Raw genomic sequence first — 20,995 nt, forward strand, 5'->3', positions numbered from 1 at the left:
GCCGCATCTGCTCTCAGGATGAGGCTTTTTATTCTAGGACGAGGGAGATGTCTTCATTTTTTAAAGAAAGGGGCTTCCCTTCCTCCACTATCAACTCTGCTCTTAAACGCATCTCCCCCATTTCACGTACATCTGCTCTCACTCCATCCTCCCACCACCCCACCAGGAATAGGGTTCCCCTGGTCCTCACCTACCACCCCACCAGCCTCCGGGTCCAACATATTATTCTCCGTAACTTCCGCCACCTCCAACGGGATCCCACCACTAAGCATATCTTTCCCTCCCCCCCTCTCTCTGCATTCCGCAGGGATCGCTCCCTACACAACTCCCTTGTCCATTCGTCCTCCCCATCCCTCCCCACTGATCTCCCTCCTGGCACTTATCCGTGTAAGCGGAACAAGTGCTACACATGCCCTTACACTTCCTCCCTTACCACCATTCAGGGCCCCAAACAGTCCTTCCAGGTGAGGCATCACTTCACCTGTGAGTCGACTGGGGTGATATACTGCATCCGGTGCTCCCGATGTGGCCTTTTATATATTGGTGAGACCCGACGCAGACTGGGAGACCGCTTCGCTGAACATCTACGCTCTGTCCGCCAGAGAAAGCAGGATCTCCCAGTGGCCACACATTTTAATTCCACATCCCATTCCCATTCTGACATGTCTATCCACGGCCTCCTCTACTGTAAAGATGAAGCCACACTCAGGTTGGAGGAACAACACCTTATATTCCGTATGGGTAGCCTCCAACCTGATGGCATGAACATTGACTTCTCTAACTTCCGCTAGGCCTTACCTCCCCCTCGTACCCCATCTGTTACTCTTTTTTATGCACACATTCTTTCTCTCACTCTCCTTTTTCTCCCTCTGTCCCTCTGAATATACCTCTTGCCCATCCTCTGGGTCACCCCCCGCCCCCGTCTTTCTTCCCGGACCTCCTGTCCCATGATCCTCTTGTATCCCCTTCTGCCTATCACCTGTCCAGCTCTCGGCTCCATCCCTCCCCCTCCTGTCTTCTCCTATCATTTTGGATCTCCCCCTCCCCCTCCAGCTTTCAAATCCCTCACTCACTCTTCCTTCAGTTAGTCCTGACGAAGGGTCTCGGCCTGAAACGTCGACTGCGCCTCTTCCTATAGATGCTGCCTGGCCTGCTGCGTTCACCAGCAACTTTGATGTGTGTTGCTTGAATTTCCAGCATCTGCAGAATTCCTGTTGTTTGAGTTAATAGAATGTACATTTATAGAATTATAAGACAATCCTGCAGTAAACATATTTTCATGAAATTGCTGAAGTTCTTTGAGGAAGCAACACAAGTTAGTACACAACATAAGAGCACATAAGAGTTAGGGGTAATGTAGTGGCAAGGATAGGGAAGGGTTTAAGGTATCAAATATGCAGGAGTCAAACTTTATGATGATACAAAAATATTTGTTTCGAAGACACAAGCCTGCAAATGGATATAGACAAGTTAACTGAGTGGGTAAGAAGTTGGCAGCTGGGGTGAGAAAATGTGATGACATCCACTTTGAATGGAAGGATGAAAAAGCTTGCTTGTTACATACACCTGTTAGGGTGCATTCTCCAGTTACCTTATAAGGTAACTGTAGCCTTCAGCCAGGAGCAGATGCCACCAGGTGGTTCCCAACCTTCACTGAGTGTTTCGACCCTTAACCACGACACTCTCCAGTTGGTGGGCCGGCAGTGGAGGCCAAATCACTGCCCATCTGCTCCTGGCTTCCAGCTTCCCTCCTCTCGCCTATTCCAAATCCAACAAGAGGCTCTTTCTGCCTCTTCCCCCATCCTACAAGCTGCTTGTTTTTTGCTCCTTTCGTCCAGGCCCAGATCTGACGACAACCGCCATGCTGATTTGGCTGGGAAACCTCTGCAGCCTATTAGTTAAATGGAAATAAAGCTAAACTTCTGTGATACGAAGGGATATAGGATCATACTATAGGAAACAAGAAATATATCATGCAAGGAACTGTGAAGACTGATGGAACATTATTACATCTCCAACTAGTCTGTATGCTGCTGAATCTCCTGACAACCTTCACTATGCACAATGCTACCAATTTTTATGCTATGCTGTAAGCATGTAAACTTACTACTCAGCCCACCGACAATTTCATTTAGATCAGCTACACATACCACAGATAGCAATCCCAGCACTCATCATTGTGAAACATCTCCAGTCAAAATAACACTACTCCATCACTACTCTGTTTTTTTTACGGCCAAGTTAATTTTGAATACAATCTACCAAGTCTTCCTGGACCTATGTGCCTTAATCTTCCTGATCAGCTTACATAAAGAACATTGTTGCAAGTTTTACTAAAGTCAATGTATTTAACATCCACTGCTCTTCCATCAACAATCACCTTCATCATGTCCTCAAGAAACTCAAACAAGTTTGTAAGACACGACCTCCTCCCCACAGAGCTATGCCGACAATCACTAACTATGTCTCGGCTTTTCCAGATGCGAGTAGATTCTATCCCGAAGAATCTTCTCCAATAATTTCACTACCACTGATGTGAGCCTCAGCAGCCTATACTTTCCTAGTTTGTTTCTATTGCCCTTCTTAAACAGAGGAAAAACCATTTGACAAAAAAGACATGGGAGCAGAATTAGACCATTTGGTTCAACAAATTTGCTCTGCATTCCATCATGGCTGTGTAGCCCCCCTGGCCAACCTCAGGATCGCTCGGCTCGCTGTCGTCGAGGGAAACAGCCCTTGGCCCCGCCAAACTGGGTAATTAGTTTGTGTGGATGCTGTGTGATGTACCCCATAACAGACAATACACCAGATACGATTAAATGATTTACAGTTTACACATATTACTGGGACTATATAATTAATAGAGAATAAAATATAAAAGGAAAATAAAAGGCTCCACACTTATTAAAGTTCAATCTCTTCGTGCACAAACAGTTGGAGCTCAGGACCCTTCTTCTTCACCCTGCGACCCCTCAGACCACCTCGACCGGCCGCCTGGGACCAACAACGGTGGTCGACCAGATGCTCCACACGAGTCCGTCTCCATCTCCTCTCCTCGCCGAACACCCCGCTCGGGGTCTGACCCCGTTAGCGGACTCACAGCACCTGGTCCATCCTTTGTTTCTCTCTCCCACCTTCTGCCCCAAAACCCTGTGCATACAATATCTTACAGATACACCAAAAGCATAACAACTATCCCAACTGGTTCGTAACATCTTCTTATCAGTAACATGATCCAAACAAACTGCTAGTGGGAGGACTTTCTCAGCAGTTAACATAACAAAGAAGCCCTTTCAATTATAACATAACAAAGAAGCCATTTTAATTAGACTACGCAGTGACGTAAAAATAGAAACCCCTTACAGCTGATTTATTAGCCCTCTCAACCCAATTCTCTTGCCTTCTCCCTGTAGCCTCTGATTCTCTTACTAACAACAAACCTATCAACCTCCACTTTAAATATACCCAATGGCTTGGCCTCCTTAGCCATCTGTGGCAATGAATCCCACAGACTCACCAACCCCTGCCTAAACAAGTTCCTCCTCATCTCTGTTCTGAAGGGATGTCCTTGTATTCTGAGGCTGTACCCTCTGGTCCTAGACGCCCCTCTTATCAGAAATATCCTGTCTACATTAACTTTATCTAGGCTTTTCAATTTTTGATAGGTTTCAATGAGTTTCCCCCTCATTGTTCTGAGCACCAGCGAGTTCAGCCCCAGAGCCAACAAATGCTCCTCCTTCAATAAGCCTTTTATTCCCAGAATCCTTCTTGTGGACCTCCTCTGGACCCTCTACACATCCTTTCTTAGGTAAGGGGCTCAAAAATCACTCACAATTCTCCAAGTCCGGTCTGACCAATTTCTTATAAAGCCTCAGCACCACATCCTTGCTTATCTATTCTCGTCCCCTTGAAGGATCGAGAGATCAGCAGTGGAAAGGGTGAGCTATTTCTAGTTCCTAGCTGTCAACATCTGAAAATTTAACCTGGTCCCAACATATTAATGCACTTACAGGCTATATTTTATCAGGAATTTGAGGAGACTTGGTATGGCACCAAAGACTCTCCCAAATTTCTACAGATATACCATGGAGAGCATTCTAACTAGTTGCATCAGCGTCTGGTATGGAGGCGCCACTGCACAGGATTGGAAAAAACTTCAGAAAGTTGGAAACAAAACCACCTCCATCATGGGCACTAGCCTCCCAGCATCGAGGACATCTTCAAAAGGTGATGTCTCAACCAGACATGACCCCCATCAGTACATGCCCTCTTCTCATTGCCACCATTGAGGAGGAGGTACAGGAGCCCGGAGACACAAACTCGACATTTTTGGAGCAGCTTTCTCCCTTTCGTTATCAGATTTCTGAATGGACAATGAACCCATGTATACTACCTGAATTGTGTGCGCGCGCGTGTGTGTGTTAGTTATTGTAATTTGTAGTTTTTTTATTACGTATTGCAAGTTACTGCAAAACAACAAATTTCATATGTCAGTGATATTAAATCTGATCTGATTCTAAAATGAATCCTAACATTGCATTTACCTCCCTTACTACTAACTTAACCTGCAAGTTAACCTGCATGAAGATTCCCAAGTATTTTGCACCTCTGATTTCTGAATTTGCTCCCCAATAGAAAATAGTTTGAACCTTTATTCCTTGAAAAAGTTTTTGAACCCTTTGCAATTACCTGGTTTTCTGTATTAATTTCTCATCTAAGTCACAATAATAGACAAACATAATTTGCCTAAATAACACACAAACACACACACACACACACCACCTCTCCTGGAAGTTCCAGGAGTCTCCTACATATTGATAGTGGCTCCCTGACACCCGCAAATTATATACAATATCCCGGAAATCGATTTTTTTGAGAGTGAGCAAGCGAGGGGGAGGGGGGATGGGAGAGAGACAGATGTAGCGAGAGAGTGACAGAGAGAGCATCCTGATTGGTCTCTCTTTGTGCAAAGTAGACCTATCAGTTTTCTCTGTGGGCGGGCTTTACAGTCGACATCTCTCTCTCTTTCATTGTCAATCAGTTCAGTTCAGTGTCCTGCAGCGCCATGGCAGACTGTTCCAAAAAAAGAAAATATAAAACGTACTTCACCCCAGACTACTCTAAAGTGTACCCCTGCCTAATAGGGGTAAAAAATAATGACAGTGTTGCTCGCTGCACTGTTTGCAACAGTGACTTTTCTATTGCCCATGGCGGGTTAAATGACAGTGTTACGTACCCCATAACTGGGTTGCCAAACCAGCAGAAATGGATCACTCAGTTGGAGTCTGGATTACTAATAAGAAAGTTTTATTAAAGAAACAAGCAACACAGTAATCGAAAGGATAATAAATGCAACAGTTCAGCAATGATAAACACACATGTGCACAGAATTAAGATAACAGGATCAATCAAGCTCTATCGTTGTCTAGGGGTAAATGACCAATTTCAAAGTGACACAAAGTCCAGTTCAATTTAGTTCAGTTCGCAGTAATCGTTGCCATGGCGATGGACAACGTGGGGGAAGGGAGAGAGAGAGAACAAGAACAACTGATCATTCAGAACGGCTTCCACTCACAGACCGGCGATATTGCTCATAAGCAGCTTTCGGGCGAGTCCTTTGTGATGTCACCTGGGGTCACCGACTGTGACCCCTCCTCCAGATGCGGTCGATCCTCTGCAGTGAACCCGGCACCCAAGCAAGGGCGGACACACACTGGGTTCCCGCTGATCGTACCTTTCCACCCTGTGCGTTTGTGGCCCGATACTTCCCACCAACTCGTGAGAGGCACACCGCTTCCAGGGTCTCGTTACCTCGAGTGTCGTGTGTGTCCTGCCTTAGCGACCCTGTCCCTTTTTATCCCCCTGCTGGGGTATCGCCTGTCCACCACTTCAAACAGTTCAGGGTTCAAAGGGGGAGCCCATCTTGACAATACCTAGACTGATGGCTCCTTCATTAACATCTCCAAATGCTGCTTCATTGTTCCTTATCTCTCCCTCCCCTGAGGACAGGTGGCAGACCAAACTGCTGATACCACTGGTGCTAGCCCAGGCCAGCAAACATCTTAATTTATGTGTATTCTCGTCACAACTGTAAAAGACATGTTGAGGTGAGTTTAACAGTCATTCGTTCATTAGCATAGCTAACGTTGTTTAAACTAGCTGGCTAGCTGTTAAGGAGCTACTCTATTGATGTCCTACGTGATGAGGCCAAACTCCCTGTAGACTTGCTTAAAGTTGTAATAGAATAAAAAAACGACTCCATGATAACATAATATTTAGCTATTAGCATTGAGACTGCCAACAAAATACTCAACAAGGAGTATATATATGTGTAAATAGTTTCAATATGTGATCAAATAAATTGTTGTGTTCTTTCATAATCAAATGTCCCATATACATACACCCTTGGAGGTCGACTGGGGGAGGGATTTGGGGTTGCAGGGGGCGGGGGTGGTGGTGCGACCTCCCTGAAATGAGTTTTTGCAGGGTGGGATTGCACAATTGTACTTCTTGTCCCTACTGAGTATACGATTTAAACAATCATAGTCTAGGTTCAAAAAAGTATGTGAACTTCTGGGATGATGCCTTCTATAAAAGCTATTTGGAGTCAGTTGTTCCAATCAAAGAGATGAGATTGGAGGCATGGGTTGTAGAGGTGCCCTGCCCTATAAAAAGACATGTAAAGTCAGGGTACCTACAGAGCCTGCTCTTCTCAAGCAGCTGTTTATGTGCACCATGCCTTGATCAAAACAAGTTTCAGAGGACCTTAGAAGAATTGTAGAGAGATATATAAAGCTGGGAAAGGCTGCAAAAGCTTTTCTAAAGACCTGAATGTTCATCAGTCCACACTACGAGAAACTGTCTACAAATGGAGGAAATTCAGTACTGTTGCTACTCTCCCTAGGAGTGGGCATCCCGCAAAGATCACACCAAGAGTACAATGTGCAATGCTGAAGGAGGTAAAAAAGAACTCAAGGGTAACAGAAAAAGGCCTGCAGAAATCTCTAGAACTTATTAAAGTTTTTGTTTATGTGTCCACTATAAGAAAACCACTGAAGAAGAAAGGTGTTCATGGAAGGACACCATAGATGAAACCACTGCTCTCCAAAAAAAAACATTGCTGCACATCTCAAGTCTGCAAAAGACCACCTGGATATTTCACAACACTTCTGGGACAATGTTCTGTGGATAGATGAGACAAATGTTAAACTTTTTGGCAGAAATGCACATTGCTATGTTTGGAGAAAAAAAAGAGCACTGCACACCACCACCAAAACCTCATCCCAACTGTGAATCATCATGGTTTTGGGCTGTTTTGCTGCCTCAGAGCCTGGATAGCTTTCTCTGAGGGAACAATGATTTCAAAATTATATCACAGCATTTTACCAGAGCATATCAAGGTAGCAGTCTGTCACCTGAAGCTTAAGAGAAGTTGGATGATACAACAAGACAATGATCTGAAAGACAAAAGTAAACCAACAACAGAATGGTTTAAAAAGAAGAAATTTTGTGGTTCAGAATGGCCAAGTCAGAGTCCAGACCTCAACCCAATTGAAATGCTGTGGCATGACCTGAAGAGGGCTGTTCATGTAAGGTATCCCAGAAATACTGATGAACTAAAACAGTTTTGTTTGGAGGAATGGTCTAAAATTCCTCCTCACTGTTGTGCAAGTCTGATCAGCAGCAGCAGGAAACATTTGGTGAAGGTTAGGAGGTTATTGCTGCTAACGGAGGTTCCACCAGTTATTAAATACAACAGTTCAGATACTTTTTCCAGGCCTGGATTGTGAATGATTAAATAATGTGTTCAATAAACACATGAAAATTACAATTGTTTGTGTGTTATTAGTTTAGGCAGATTGTGATTATCTATTATTGTGACTTAGAAAAAGATCAGAGCACCTTTTATGAGTAATTAATGCACAAAACCAGTAAGTGTAAAGGGTTCACAAACTTTTTCTTGCAACTTTGTACACTTCCCTAAGCTATACTCCATCTACCACAAGATCTTAGCTTGTGGCAGCAGTACACATAAGCCAACCATATTTTGGGATCAGATGATAATAAATCTGTACAAGGCTCCGGTATGAACACGTCTGGAACATTGTAGACAATGTTAGTCACAAATAGCATTCAAGCATTGAAAGCTAAGCAGAAAAAATAATGAAACAGATCTATGTCTTAAGACATGAGCAGGCTTCAATTATACCAGTACCAAAGAAAAGTGTGGTTACTTGCCTCATTGACGATTGCCCAGTTAGACTTACAACCACAGTGATGAAGTGATTTGAAAGGCTGGTGATGAAATATATCAACTCCTGCCTGAGAGGCGACTTGGATTTGCTCCGGTTTGCCATCTGGAGCAACAGGTCAGATAGACATATCAATGGCTCTTCACTCAACCCTGGAACATGTGGACAGCAAAGATGGATACATCAGGATGATCTTTATTGACTACAGCTCAGCATTCAATACCATCATCCCCTTTAAAACCAATCAAGAAGCTCCAAGACCTCGATCCTGGATTTCCGCTTGTAGACCGCAGTCAGTTTGGATTGGCAACACCATCTCCTCCACGATCTCCATCAGCACAGGTACACCACAGGGCTGTGCGTTTAACCCCCTGCTCCACTCACTCCACACTGATGACTGTGTGGCTAAGCATAGCTCCAATCCCATGTCAAGTTTGCTGATGACACCACTGTCGTGGGCCGAATCAAACACGGTAATGAATGAGCATATAAGAGGTAGGTTGAAAAGCTGCCGAGTGGTGTCATAACAACAACCTCTCACTCAATGTCAGCAAGACCAAGGAACTGATTATAGACTTCAGGAGAGAGAAACCAGAGGTCCGTGAGCCAATCCTCATCAGAAGATCAGAGGTGGAGAGGGTTAGCAACTTTAAGTTCCTCAGTGGCTACTATTTCAGAGGACCTGTCCTGGACGCAGCATGCAAGTGCAATTGTGAAGAAAGCAAGATAGCACCTCTACTTCCTCAGGAGTTTGCGGAGATTCGGCAGGACATCTCAAACTTTGGTGAACTTTCTATAGATGTGTGGTGCAGAGTACACTGTCTTCCTGCATCACTGCCTGGTATGGTGACACCAATGCCTTTGAATGGAAAATCCCACAAAAAGTAGCAAATTCGGCCCAGTACATCACGGGCAAAGCCCTCCCACCATTGAGTGCATCTACATGAAATGCTCTGTTTTAGAACAAGCAGCATCCATCATCAGAGATCCCCACAAACCAGATTATGCTTTCTTCTCTTTGCTGCCATCAGGTGGAAAATACAGGAGCCACGGGACTCACACCACCAGGTTCAGGAAGTTACCACCCCTCACCCATCAGGTTCTCGATAACTACACTGAACTTCACTTGCCCCTTCAGTAAGATGTTTCTACAGCCAATGATCTCACCTTCAAGGATTCTTTATCTCATGTTCTCATTACTTATTGCTATTTACTTATATTTGCATTAGTACAGTCTGTTATCTTCTGCACTCTGGTTGATCTTTCATTGACCCTATTATTGTTACTATTTTATAGATTTGCTGAATATGCCCACAAGAAAATGAATCTCAGGGTTGTATGTGGTTCATGTACTTTAACAAAAAAATTTACTTTGAGCTTTAACACTACCCTTATCAAACTTCATTGTTACTTTCTTGAGAAGTTTAATCAAGTAAATCAATCATGACCTTTTCATAGTTTTTTTTTAAAAATCAGACACTAAAACTCAAAAGGGCCAGGAGTCATTACCATGAAAAAGAATAAGGCAGCAAACATATGCATTAATGAGTGAAAATGAATATATATTTAAGAAATCACAAATCTCAGACACCAATAAAACAGATGATGAAAAATGTCAGTTAAGTACACAATGATCAGCAGCATCTATGACGAAAGAAACAGAGTTAAGGTTTCAGGTTTCTTATCTTTCATCTGAGTTCTGGTAAAACATCAGCCTCTAATGTCACTTACCCATCTCTACCTCATTATTGGAACACTACAGACTACTCTTGCTCTATAATAGACTTGCCTTTGATCATTGAACATAGACCATAAAGTACAGCACAGTAAGGGTCCTTAGGTCCACGATGTTATGTTAACATATATAACCTTTCCCTCCTCCACAGCCCATTAGCCTCCATCTTTCTTACATCCATTTGCCTAAGAGTCACTTAAATGTTTCTATTGTATCAGCGTCCTGGGAAAAAAGTGTTGACTGTCCACCCTATCCATGCCTCTTTATCATTTTATACACCTCTCTATTAAGTTACCTCACATCCTCAGTCCTCCAAAGAGAAAAGCCCTAGCTCATCCAACCTTTCCTCATAAGACATGTCCTCTAATCCAGACAGCATCCTGGTAACTTTCCTGTGAGCCTTTTCTTACACATCCTTCCTCAATGAGGCTACCTAAACTGAACAATACTCTACGTGTGGTCACAGTTTTGTAAGCTGCATTACCTCGCGGGTCTTGAGTTCACTCCCCCAACAAATGAAGGCCAACACGGCGTACACCTTCTTAACCACTTTATCAGCTTGCACGTCAACTTTGAGGGATTGTGGACTTAGACCCCAAGATCCCTCTGTTTCCCCACACTGCCAAGACCCTTGCCATTGGCCTTGTACTCCACTTTCAAATTCGATTTTTCAAAGTGTATCCCCTCGCTGTTTTCATGTTTGTGGTCGTTACCGCTGTCATTTAATTTAATTGCCCCCACCCTTCTGTTTTTTCTACTATCTCCGTGACTTTTTTCGTTAGGAAATCACTGAACTGCCACTATTACTTTTAAGTGAGTGGCACCAAAAAATCGATGGTAACACGGCACATTTCTGATCGAGAGTGGACAGACCACACAAGGCTGATTTCAAACACGTCTACATTTAACAACAAACTACAACTAAACTGAACACCCAACCTCAAACAATAACTCCATCTCCCACTGTGCAAACCGGCGACCTCGGTGGCCGCTCGACGCGCCTAGCCCCGCGTCTGTGCGTCATATCCGGGCGCGGCCCGGCGACTTCCTCTTTCTCCGTGGCTGTGGGGAAGGCCGCTTTGTAGAGGCAAAGGCTGTGCCGCAATCCGCTTCCATCGGCTCTGAGGACGCTCGATTTCCAGTTGCAATGACGGAGCAGATGACCCTTCGCGGGACCCTAAAGGGTCATAATGGCTGGGTGACACAAATCGCCACTACCCCGCAATTTCCAGACATGATTCTATCAGCGTCCCGAGGTAGGCCAGATCGGGACAGGCAGGAGTCCAGCCCGCGGTGTTAGCAATGTGGGCCGAGCCGAGCAACGTTTTGCTCGACTTTGCATTTAATTTTACTTGTGCTTCCCTCTATCGTATGCTTTAAAACTATAGAGTTATCCTCCTCGTGGCTCTGTATCAGGAGTGGATGCAGGTTCAACGTAGTGTGCTGACATCCGCTGGAGGAGAGCCTTAACTCTTTGCAATCCTAAAAGAGCGGTGGAAAACAAGTTGAAAAACTGTTTAACTCAATGCAGCCAAACTTTTAATAAGCATGTTATGTTCGAAAGGGAGAGGGCAGATCTAAAATTGTTTTTTGGCTCAGGAGATGGACACAGAATATAGAATTGAGGCAAAACAGCAGCGAGGTCACAGACCCTAAACAGATTACAGAGGAGATGCTGGCTGTTTGAGACTTATTAGGGTGGATAAATCACCAGGGCCTGACAAGGTGTTCCCTTGGACCCTGTGGGAGGATAGTGCAGAAATTGCAGAGGCCCCAGCAGAGATATTTTTTAAAACATCCTTAGCCACAGGTGAGGTGCCAGAGGATTTGTGAATTACTCATTTTATATTGTATAAGAAAGGCTCTTAAGAGCAAGCCAAGAAATTATAGGCTGGTGAGTCTGATGTCAGTAGTGGGAAAATTATTAAAAGGTATTCTAAGGGACTGAATATGTAAGTATTTGGATAGACTGGGACTGATTAGGAACAAGAGATGCTGAAAATCCAAGCAACACACAAAACGCTGGAGGAACTGCAGACTACGAAGTATCTATGGAAAAGAGTACAGTCAACTTTTTTCTCTGGTCCTGCTGAAGGGTCTCAGCCTAAAATGACGACTGTACATAGATGCTATCTGGCTTGCGAGTGTGTGTGTGTTGCTAGGAGTTCCTCCAGGGACTGATTGGGGATAATTGATGTGGCATTGTGCGTGGTAGGTTGTGTCTAACCAATTTTATGAGAATTTTTCGAGCAAATTGCCAGGAAAGCTGATGAAGACAAAGCAGTGGATGTTGTCTACATGGACTTTAGCAAGGTCTTTAAAGTCCCTCATGGGAGATTGGTCAAGAAGGTTCAGTTGCTCAGCATTCAAAATGTGGTAAATTGGATTAGACATTGGCACAGAGTGGTAGATAGTTGCCTTTGACCGGAGGCCTGTGCCTAGTGATGTGCCACAGGGATCAGTGCTCAGTCCAGTATTTGTCATGTATATCAATGATCTGGATGCTATGTGGCTAACCGGATCGGCAAATTTGTGAGTGCCACAGGACTGAACAGGAAGGAAGACTCAAAGCTTTCAGTGGGATCTGGACCAGCTGGAAAAATGGCAGATAGAATTTAATGCAGACAAGTGTGAGGTGCTATTTGGGAGGACCAACCAGGGTAGTCTTAGACAATCAACAGTAGGGCACTGAGGAGTGTGTTAGAAGAGAGGGATCTGGGAATACAGATCCATAATTCCTTGAAAGTGGCGGCACAGATAGGGTTGTTAAGACACTTTGGCCTATATAAATTAAAAGTATCGAGTACAAGAGTTGGAGTTTTGTATTGAAATTTTATAAGATGTTGGTGAGGCCTAATTTGGAGTATTGTGCAAAGTTTTGGTCACCCACCTACAGGGAATTTGTAAATCAGATTGAATGACTCAAAAATTACAAGAATGTTGCCAGGACTTCAGGACCTGAGCTGTAGGGAAAGATTGAATAGCTTAGAACTTTATTCCCTTGAACACAGAAGATTGAGGGGAGATTTAATCAAAGTATATAAAATTATGAGGGGTATGGATTGGGTAAATGCGAGCAGGCTTTTTCCACTGACATTGAGTGAGAGTCTACAACTAGAGGTCATGTGTTAAGAGTGAAAGGTGAAATGTTTAAGGGGAACTTGAGGGGCAACTTGTTCATTCAGGGTGGTGAGCATGTAGAAGAAGCTGCCAGGACAAGTGGTAACTGGGGTTTGATTTAAAGCATTTAAGAGAAATTTGGATACATCTGTAGAAGAGGGGGGTATGGAGGGTTATGGTCTGGGTGCAGGTCAGTGGGACTAGGCAGATTTTAATGGTTCGGCACAGACTAGATGGACTGAAGGGCCCCTTTTTGTGCTGTAGTGTTCTATAACTGTATGCTGTACGCATCTAGATGCCTTCGAAAAACCTGCATAAACCAAAGTGCTTTTTATTACTTAAGGGCCCTCTGTAAGATGTACAAGGCTTTGTTGAGGCATAAATGGAAGCAGAAATTGTGCCCCCTCATCCTTATTCTGGATTTAGTATATTTATGATTGATCCTTTAATTTCATGTAGGCCACTAATTCTCCCATATCTTTCTGTGCAAATTATCTGGATGTCATTCTTGAATGTTCTCAATGTCTGAGCATCTATGCTGCTCCAAACTTCAGAATTGAAAGTCTAAGATACAAATTTTAGGTCATTTCAACCTTAAATGGCTCACCTCTTGGGCCTGCAGTTGTAGATTTTCTACTGTGGAGGTATATCAGTGTAGCTCATGTTCCTGTGAGGGCTTATTTTTCATAAGTGAATGTGGGCTATTTCCTTTAGTTTTTTTTAACAACAATTTCCCCTATCTGTGGAACAAATGTAAAGTCATACTGCACTGTCCTCTTCATGTTTATTGTTTGGTATCGTGAGTTTAATTGTGAGGGATTGTAGACTCGTCAAATCCCCAACAATTGCAGCAAGGTTTCCATTCCCATTTGTATTGATCTGTGCAATATAGTCTTAGAATTGGTTTCTTAATTGCTTCGATTTTTCCATGTTTTTGTGTGCATTCATCTGTGTACACTATCATTAAAATTCCTTGCTGCTGTAAGTGCTATTTATACATTCATTCTGTCAAAATAAATTCAATTATTCTGGAACATACCGTATGCCATCTTCCTATCCACTCAGTTACCTTTATTTATCCAGGGAAGATGTAACAAATTTGAAATGGATCTTTTGAGCTAAAGGAAATGGAAGCAAAGGTTTGAAATTCTGCAAAATGATTAAAAGGTCCAGGCAGGATCTGTAGTGAAAACACATCAATTAACCTACTGAATTTAGATTTCTTCTCTGAAAGTTTATTTCAAAATTCCCACTTGGGTGGAAAACAGCAACAGCTTTTATGGATCTTCCAGTATTGTTTCACACTAACAGTTATCAAGTAGAAATAACTGCCAATTTCCCTTGATTAGTTATTGTGCTAGTAAAAAATTAGTTATTATAAAATGAGATGTGGATAAATTGCAATAAAATGGCTCATTGTGGTTGAGTAGCAATAGTTTCGATCGATTTTTGATTCACCATGTTTATTCTATTTCAGATAAAACTATCATCATGTGGAAACTAACTCGGGATGAGACTAGTTACGGTGTCCCTCAACGTTCCCTCCATGGTCACTCTCACTTTATTAGTGACGTGGTCATTTCTTCTGATGGTCAGTTTGCCCTCTCTGGCTCCTGGGATGGAACCCTGCGACTTTGGGATTTGACAACGTAAGAATGTATATAAATCGCTATTTTCAGATAGTTGCATTTATGCAATAATTTATTTAAAAGACATTTTAAATCCAACTTGTATTGATTGAAGAATTTAGAGCTTAATTTTACAATGAATGGTAGTTTTTCTGCAACTTTCTGGGAATGTTATGAAGCCAGTTTTATTACTTTTCCAGGGGCTTAACTACCCGTCGATTTGTTGGTCACACCAAGGATGTTCTGAGTGTTGCCTTTTCGGCAGATAATCGCCAGATTGTGTCTGGTTCCCGTGATAAAACAGTTAAACTATGGAACACCCTGGGAGTTTGCAAATATACCATTCAGGTAACTTCAAGGCTGTGAATTTTTATACTTCCATATATTTTAGCATACATTGTGGTCTTATCTCCCTGGTAGTCACCCCCTTATTTTATGCTTGAGTTGTGTCAGTATTCCTCAGGTGAAAAGTAGATGCTAGACAGTGAGGAAGAAGGCTTTAGAACGCAGGATGATGTGGATAGTCTGGACAGTCGGCAGAAATGTGGCAGATGGAACTCCATAAGTGGTGTGCCAAGGCCAAAAAAGGGGGGGTGTTGGAAGTTGTGAGGGAAGGAGGAGTATGTGCCTATAGATTAAAGTAGTACAGGTGAATTAGTTAATAAATAAGTATATGTTATTGGGCAAGGCACAGAATAAGAGCTCAGGAAAGTTGATACAACTATATAATGTAAATTGACAATTTGGGTGTGCTGTTCTGGTCACTGATGTAAGGTATATGTGATTAATACTGGAATGCTTCTGGAGATATGAGAAGATTGACAGACTAATACAATTTCAGCTCTGAGGAAAGGCTAGATGGATTTAGTTATTTTTTTGGTACTGAGAAGGTCGAGTGTAAAATTCCGGGGCTAAGTTAGTAGAAGGGGCAAAAGTCAACAAACATGTTTTTAAAAAAACCAGTGAAAGGACAGGGGACATGGGAGAAATGCTTCTCTAGGAGAGATGTAGGAGTACGAATACATAGTAGGGGCTCAAATGCTCCATAGAGCTGAATGGTTGAATTGGATTGGGTGTTTTTTTAATGTTCTTTTAAGATTTCTATGATCATGAAATGACAAATGTCATAATCTCATTGTATAGATGAGGATGGACTGAATAAACCCATTGTGTGCTGTAATTGTATAAAACCTGGAATTACTGTATTGGCTGTACAGAATGTCAAGTTTAGCTGTCTTGCCCACTTCTAATTTAATACAGCTTGATTATTTCAGTTTCAAACAATGTTTAATGTTGAAATGTTAAAATTATGACTTTTATAGTGTGAGGAAGAAGAAGCATCTGACTAGATTTTCTTAACCACAGGATTGTATTTGGTATCAGCAGAGTTTTTTAATTGTTTGTTCAAGGCAGTATAGTAACTGAAATTTGCTTTTCAATAGTTGGTACTGTGGAATGCTGTTTATCAGATGATGCACTTTCATTTGATATTAAATAAAGTATGGTAAGAAAGTTATTATGCACGTCTTGGCATCTTAGTTGATATATTGTGGTAGGAATTCTGCAATGGGTGAATGGAAATGATGGAGGATTTATTCTAGTAACTACCAAATCTTACACATTTTTATCCATTAAAAACCAGGATGAATGCCACTGTGAATGGGTTTCGTGTGTTCGCTTCTCACCAAATAGCAGTAATCCCATCATTGTTTCCTGTGGTTGGGATAAACTGGTTAAGGTAAGTACGTCAAAATTACAGATTAAAAGTTTTGAGTGGAGGGTTGTTACAGCAGAATTTGTACCACTTTGATACTTGAATTATTTTTTTGAGATGGGCTGCATATAAGATTTTGTGTTCATTCTCTTGTTTTATACAGTTCATTTTGGGGATTTGCTATCCTTTTAATTTGTTGTGAAGAAGAATCCCTGTGTGCAACACACACAAAATACTGGAGGAACCCAGCAGGCCATGCAGCATCTATGGAAAAGAAAGTGTGTAGAACATGCTAATTTGCACACATTCCATTCATGTGCAAGGCTTTTCTTTAGACAGAAAAAACTGGCATGTTCTGTTCATGTTGACACTGAGTAATCCCATCGATTCCATTCTCCCCACTTATTTCCCTGTGACCCTTCATGAAAGAGGACTACGTGTCTTCATAATCTAATTTGCCCATCAACTCTGCACTGAGCATCCTTCCACCCATTCTACACTTGGAATAATTTGCAGTAATTAATAAAACTACCATCTAATATAATATGTACAGGGAAATAGGAATTTAACAGATCACCTGGAGAATCATGTATGGTGATGGAGAACATGTAAGTTCCACATAGCACCCATGGTCAGAGATGGTGCCAGAGCTGTAAGATACTACCTAAACCACTTTGCAGCCCACTATAATTCCTCTGAGTTCTTTGGTTACTTAAAATTAGCATTATTTGACATAAAACTATTGAATTTATAAATGTATTAAATGGTATCTCTTCTAGGTTTGGAACCTAGCTAATTGCAAACTGAAAACAAATCATATTGGACATGCTGGTTACCTGAACACTGTGACTGTTTCCCCTGATGGATCCCTGTGTGCATCAGGTGGCAAGGTACATTTCTGTTTTGCATGCTTACTATTTTCATTTGCTGACTAAATTGTAACAAGAAGTTTCCTTATCAACTCTTAATAAGATTTGACTTCATTCTAATCAAAGTATTTGCATAGGTGTGATTCTTGGCAGCTCAGCTTAAACATTTAAAACAAAAGCTAGCAAGTGTTCAGTGGTAAGGAACCTGTGAATTGTATTTCATGTCAAATGTCTTCCGCTCTATAGGATGGACAAGCCATGTTGTGGGACCTGAATGAGGGAAAACATCTGTACACCCTGGATGGTGGTGACATCATCAATGCCTTGTGCTTCAGCCCAAATAGGTACTGGCTATGTGCTGCCACCGGGCCAAGCATTAAAATTTGGGTGAGTGTGTTTATTTTTGAGATTTTCTTCTAAGCACTGAAAGGTGAAACTGTTCGTAAGAGACAAATTAAGATTGGTGTTCATTAATTTTAAAGCAGACTGTTTCTTAAGAGTGTACACTCAGTAGCTACTTCATTAGGTGCATCTGTACACGTCGTTGATGCAAATAATCTAATCAGCCAGTCGTGGCAGCAACTCAATGCATAAAAGCATGCAGGCATGATCAAGAGATTCAGTTGTTGTTCAGACCAACCATCAGAATGAGAAAGGAATGAGATTTTGACCATGGAAATGATTGTTGGTGCATGACGAGGTGGTTTGAGTATCTCAGAAACTTGATCTGAGATTTTCACATAATAGTCTCTTGGAGTTTAGAGAGTGGTGCAAAAAATAACAAAGTACATCCCAGTGAGCAGCAGTTCTGTGTGTGAAAATACCTGGCTAATAGGAGATATCAAAAGAGAATAGCCAGTCAGGTTCAAGCTGACAAGCAGGGAACAGTAACTGAAATAACCATGCTATACAAGTGGTGTGCAGAAGTATATCTCAGAAATTACAACATGCCAAACCTCAATGGGTGGGCAGCAGAAGACCACAGACATACATTCAGTGGCCACTTTATTAGCTACCTCCCACACCGAGTATAGAATGAAACTGCACCTGTCCCTTGTCTGTTCGTCCCTCCCCACCGATCTCCCTCCTGGCACTTAGACTTGCAATCGGAACAAGTCCTTTACCTCCTCCCTCACTACCATTCAGTTTCTCCCTTTTTGTGGTCTGGGGCTAGCACTTGGTTTGCTCTGAGTATATAGTCTTATTTTTTGTTTAGTTTTAAATACTAGCTGATATAAAAACTAAAACATTTGCAGCATAACACTTGTTTTCCTTCAGACTGACCTGTTTATCAGGTAAGAATGGGCAATGCTTAAACTGGGCACTGCCTGCTCTATGCTGTTTAATCCACAGGGGAAGGATAGATGGCTTTTAAGAATTTAGAGAAATTTGGATAGGTACGTGGATGGCGAGAGGTATATAGAGGGCAATGGTCTGGGTGCAGGTTAATGCAACTAGGTACTGTATAATAGTTGACAATGGGCTAGATGGGCCAAAAGGAGTTTTGTGCTGTTATGTTCTATGACTCCTAAGAATGCCAATGCCCCAAAATGCAATAACAGTAAAACGATTTTCAGCTTTAACCAGAAACCTTAACTTGTACGTGTACTACTTTTTTTAGTGGTCATTCTAAAATATATTTTTGAATTGTTCACAGGACCTGGAAGGAAAAATCATAGTGGATGAATTGCGACAGGAAGTAATTAGCACCAGCAGTAAAGCAGAGCCTCCACAGTGTACATGCCTGGCTTGGTCTGCAGATGGACAGGTATCTTAGCACAATGAAATATGGATAGTATTCCTATGATTCATTCACATAAGCATCTTGCCCTTGTAGGGATGCTAAAGTGATGTGTAAAAGTCTTAGGCACTCTAGATTTTATTAGATGGCTTCAGATAGTATGCCCTCCACAGAGCCCTGATATCAACATCATCAAGGCTGTTTGGGATTACCTGGAGAGACAGAAGTAAGTGAGACAACCAAAGTCTGCAGAAGAACTGTGGCAAATTCTCCAAGATGCAGCAACCTACCAGCCGATACCTAGGAGAATTAATGCAGTTTTAAAGGCAAAGGGTAGTCACACCAAATATTGCTTTGATTCAGTTTTTTTTTACTGTTTACTGCAGTATTTTTTGATAAGTGGAATCTTTTAATTTTATTATTTTTGAAAGCATCTTTGCTTTACAGAATTTTTTACGCATCTTAAGACTTCAATACAGTACTGTATATATTCTACAAATATGAGGGATTTGAGGCTGATAGCTTTATCAATTGGAATGGTGGCATTACATGTGGCTATGCACAGTATGCAGGTTAAGTATTTCTTATGGCTGCTGAGAATATCTTGCAGTCCCAGTAGCAAGTTCTTGGTTTAGCTGTTTGCATGTGAATCTAGAAATGTAGAGATACTGCTTTTTTTAGTTAAATTTAAGTTTTCTGTGTTTTAAAATCTGCAATATTACGATTAACTTCTGACTTTATTTTCTCGCAGACATTGTTTGCCGGCTACACGGACAACCTTATCAGAGTCTGGCAGGTCACCATTGGAACAAGATGAAGTGCATTTTGCAAGAAGATGAAGAATCTTGTTTGGGCTGATTCAAAATAAAATATTGCTACTTTTCAACTGACTATGTGCAGAGAACACTTATTCAATTACTTATTCTTTTCTGGGTGGATAATTACTCCAAAGATCCATTTTATCTGTCATCTGAAACAGTTTGCTTTAGATGTTGATTTGCTCCATTAGTTTTGTAATGGTTGTATTTGTGATTGAGATCAATTTGGGTATTTTGTTTGTGCCTTGTTTCCAACCTGCACTTTGCATACAATTTTTATAGCTTGGTGATTTTTTTTTTCTTAAATTGAACACATCTAGGTTCTGAATAGCAACATCTCACCATATTAGTCGAGATGAATTTAGCAGCTAGCTCCAATTCAAAGAGCAGAATCCGCGTTAACACCATTGGTTGAGTTGTTGGTTCTTGTTATCTGTTCTTTGTAAAGTGCAAAAATTGCTTGTTATTCTTTAAAGAACAGTAGACCTCTGCTCTGCCTGTCATTTTTTTAAAACCTGTTGGTTAACATCCAACAAATGGTCATGCTTATTGTTTTTTCTTTAGTGGGGTTTGCAGAATACTTATGTTCTTCAGGGCTAAATTTGTATTTGTATTTTTCCTATTTGTCAGATTTCTTGCAGTGAGATGGTTACTAATTTGGTTGAGGGTCTTTAGAACTGGAGAGAAATTGTCACTTCGAGATTGGGTCTCCTGGATGATTGGAGTAGAATAGAGAGCACCAATGTTCTGCTCTTCGGTGTTTTAGGCAATAGATAACTGACAATTTTACTGACCACGCTAAAAGTCAAAGACTTTGATTGTCATATGCATAAGTGCATGTACAGGTGCAATGGAAAAAAAACACAGCAGCATCAGAAGGAACGTTTTAGCAGGTCAGTCTAGATCAGCGGTTCCCAAAATGGGTGATTATCATGCCTGTGGGAGTTTCTGAATGGGTGATACAGGGCACTTGCAATGAATTACGTTGCAACACGCAGTGTTTCCAATTAGCACTGGGATGTGGTGGGAATTCTTTGGAGAGATTGGTCTAAAGTAAGCCATGGCATTAATGTGATGACCAACCACCTCAATTTTTTTTTACAGCTGCACGGACCAAT

At 41.8% G+C, this 20,995-nt stretch overlaps 1 protein-coding gene across 1 annotated transcript; it reads left to right on the forward strand.

Annotated features, from left to right (window-relative positions):
* The first annotated feature begins 11,028 nt into the window (after positions 1-11,028).
* Positions 11,029-19,949, forward strand: rack1 (receptor for activated C kinase 1). The gene is made up of 8 exons (XM_063053368.1): positions 11,029-11,243; positions 14,585-14,756; positions 14,936-15,083; positions 16,378-16,473; positions 17,229-17,339; positions 17,565-17,705; positions 18,976-19,086; positions 19,811-19,949. The coding sequence occupies exons 1-8, from the start codon at positions 11,135-11,137 to the stop codon at positions 19,874-19,876; spliced, it is 954 nt and encodes a 317-aa protein (XP_062909438.1). The 5' UTR covers positions 11,029-11,134; the 3' UTR covers positions 19,877-19,949.
* Positions 19,950-20,995: the final 1,046 nt, after the last annotated feature.

The sequence above is a fragment of the Mobula hypostoma genome, chromosome 7 (genome assembly GCF_963921235.1).
Source record: "Mobula hypostoma chromosome 7, sMobHyp1.1, whole genome shotgun sequence".
Classification (NCBI taxonomy): domain Eukaryota; kingdom Metazoa; phylum Chordata; class Chondrichthyes; order Myliobatiformes; family Myliobatidae; genus Mobula; species Mobula hypostoma.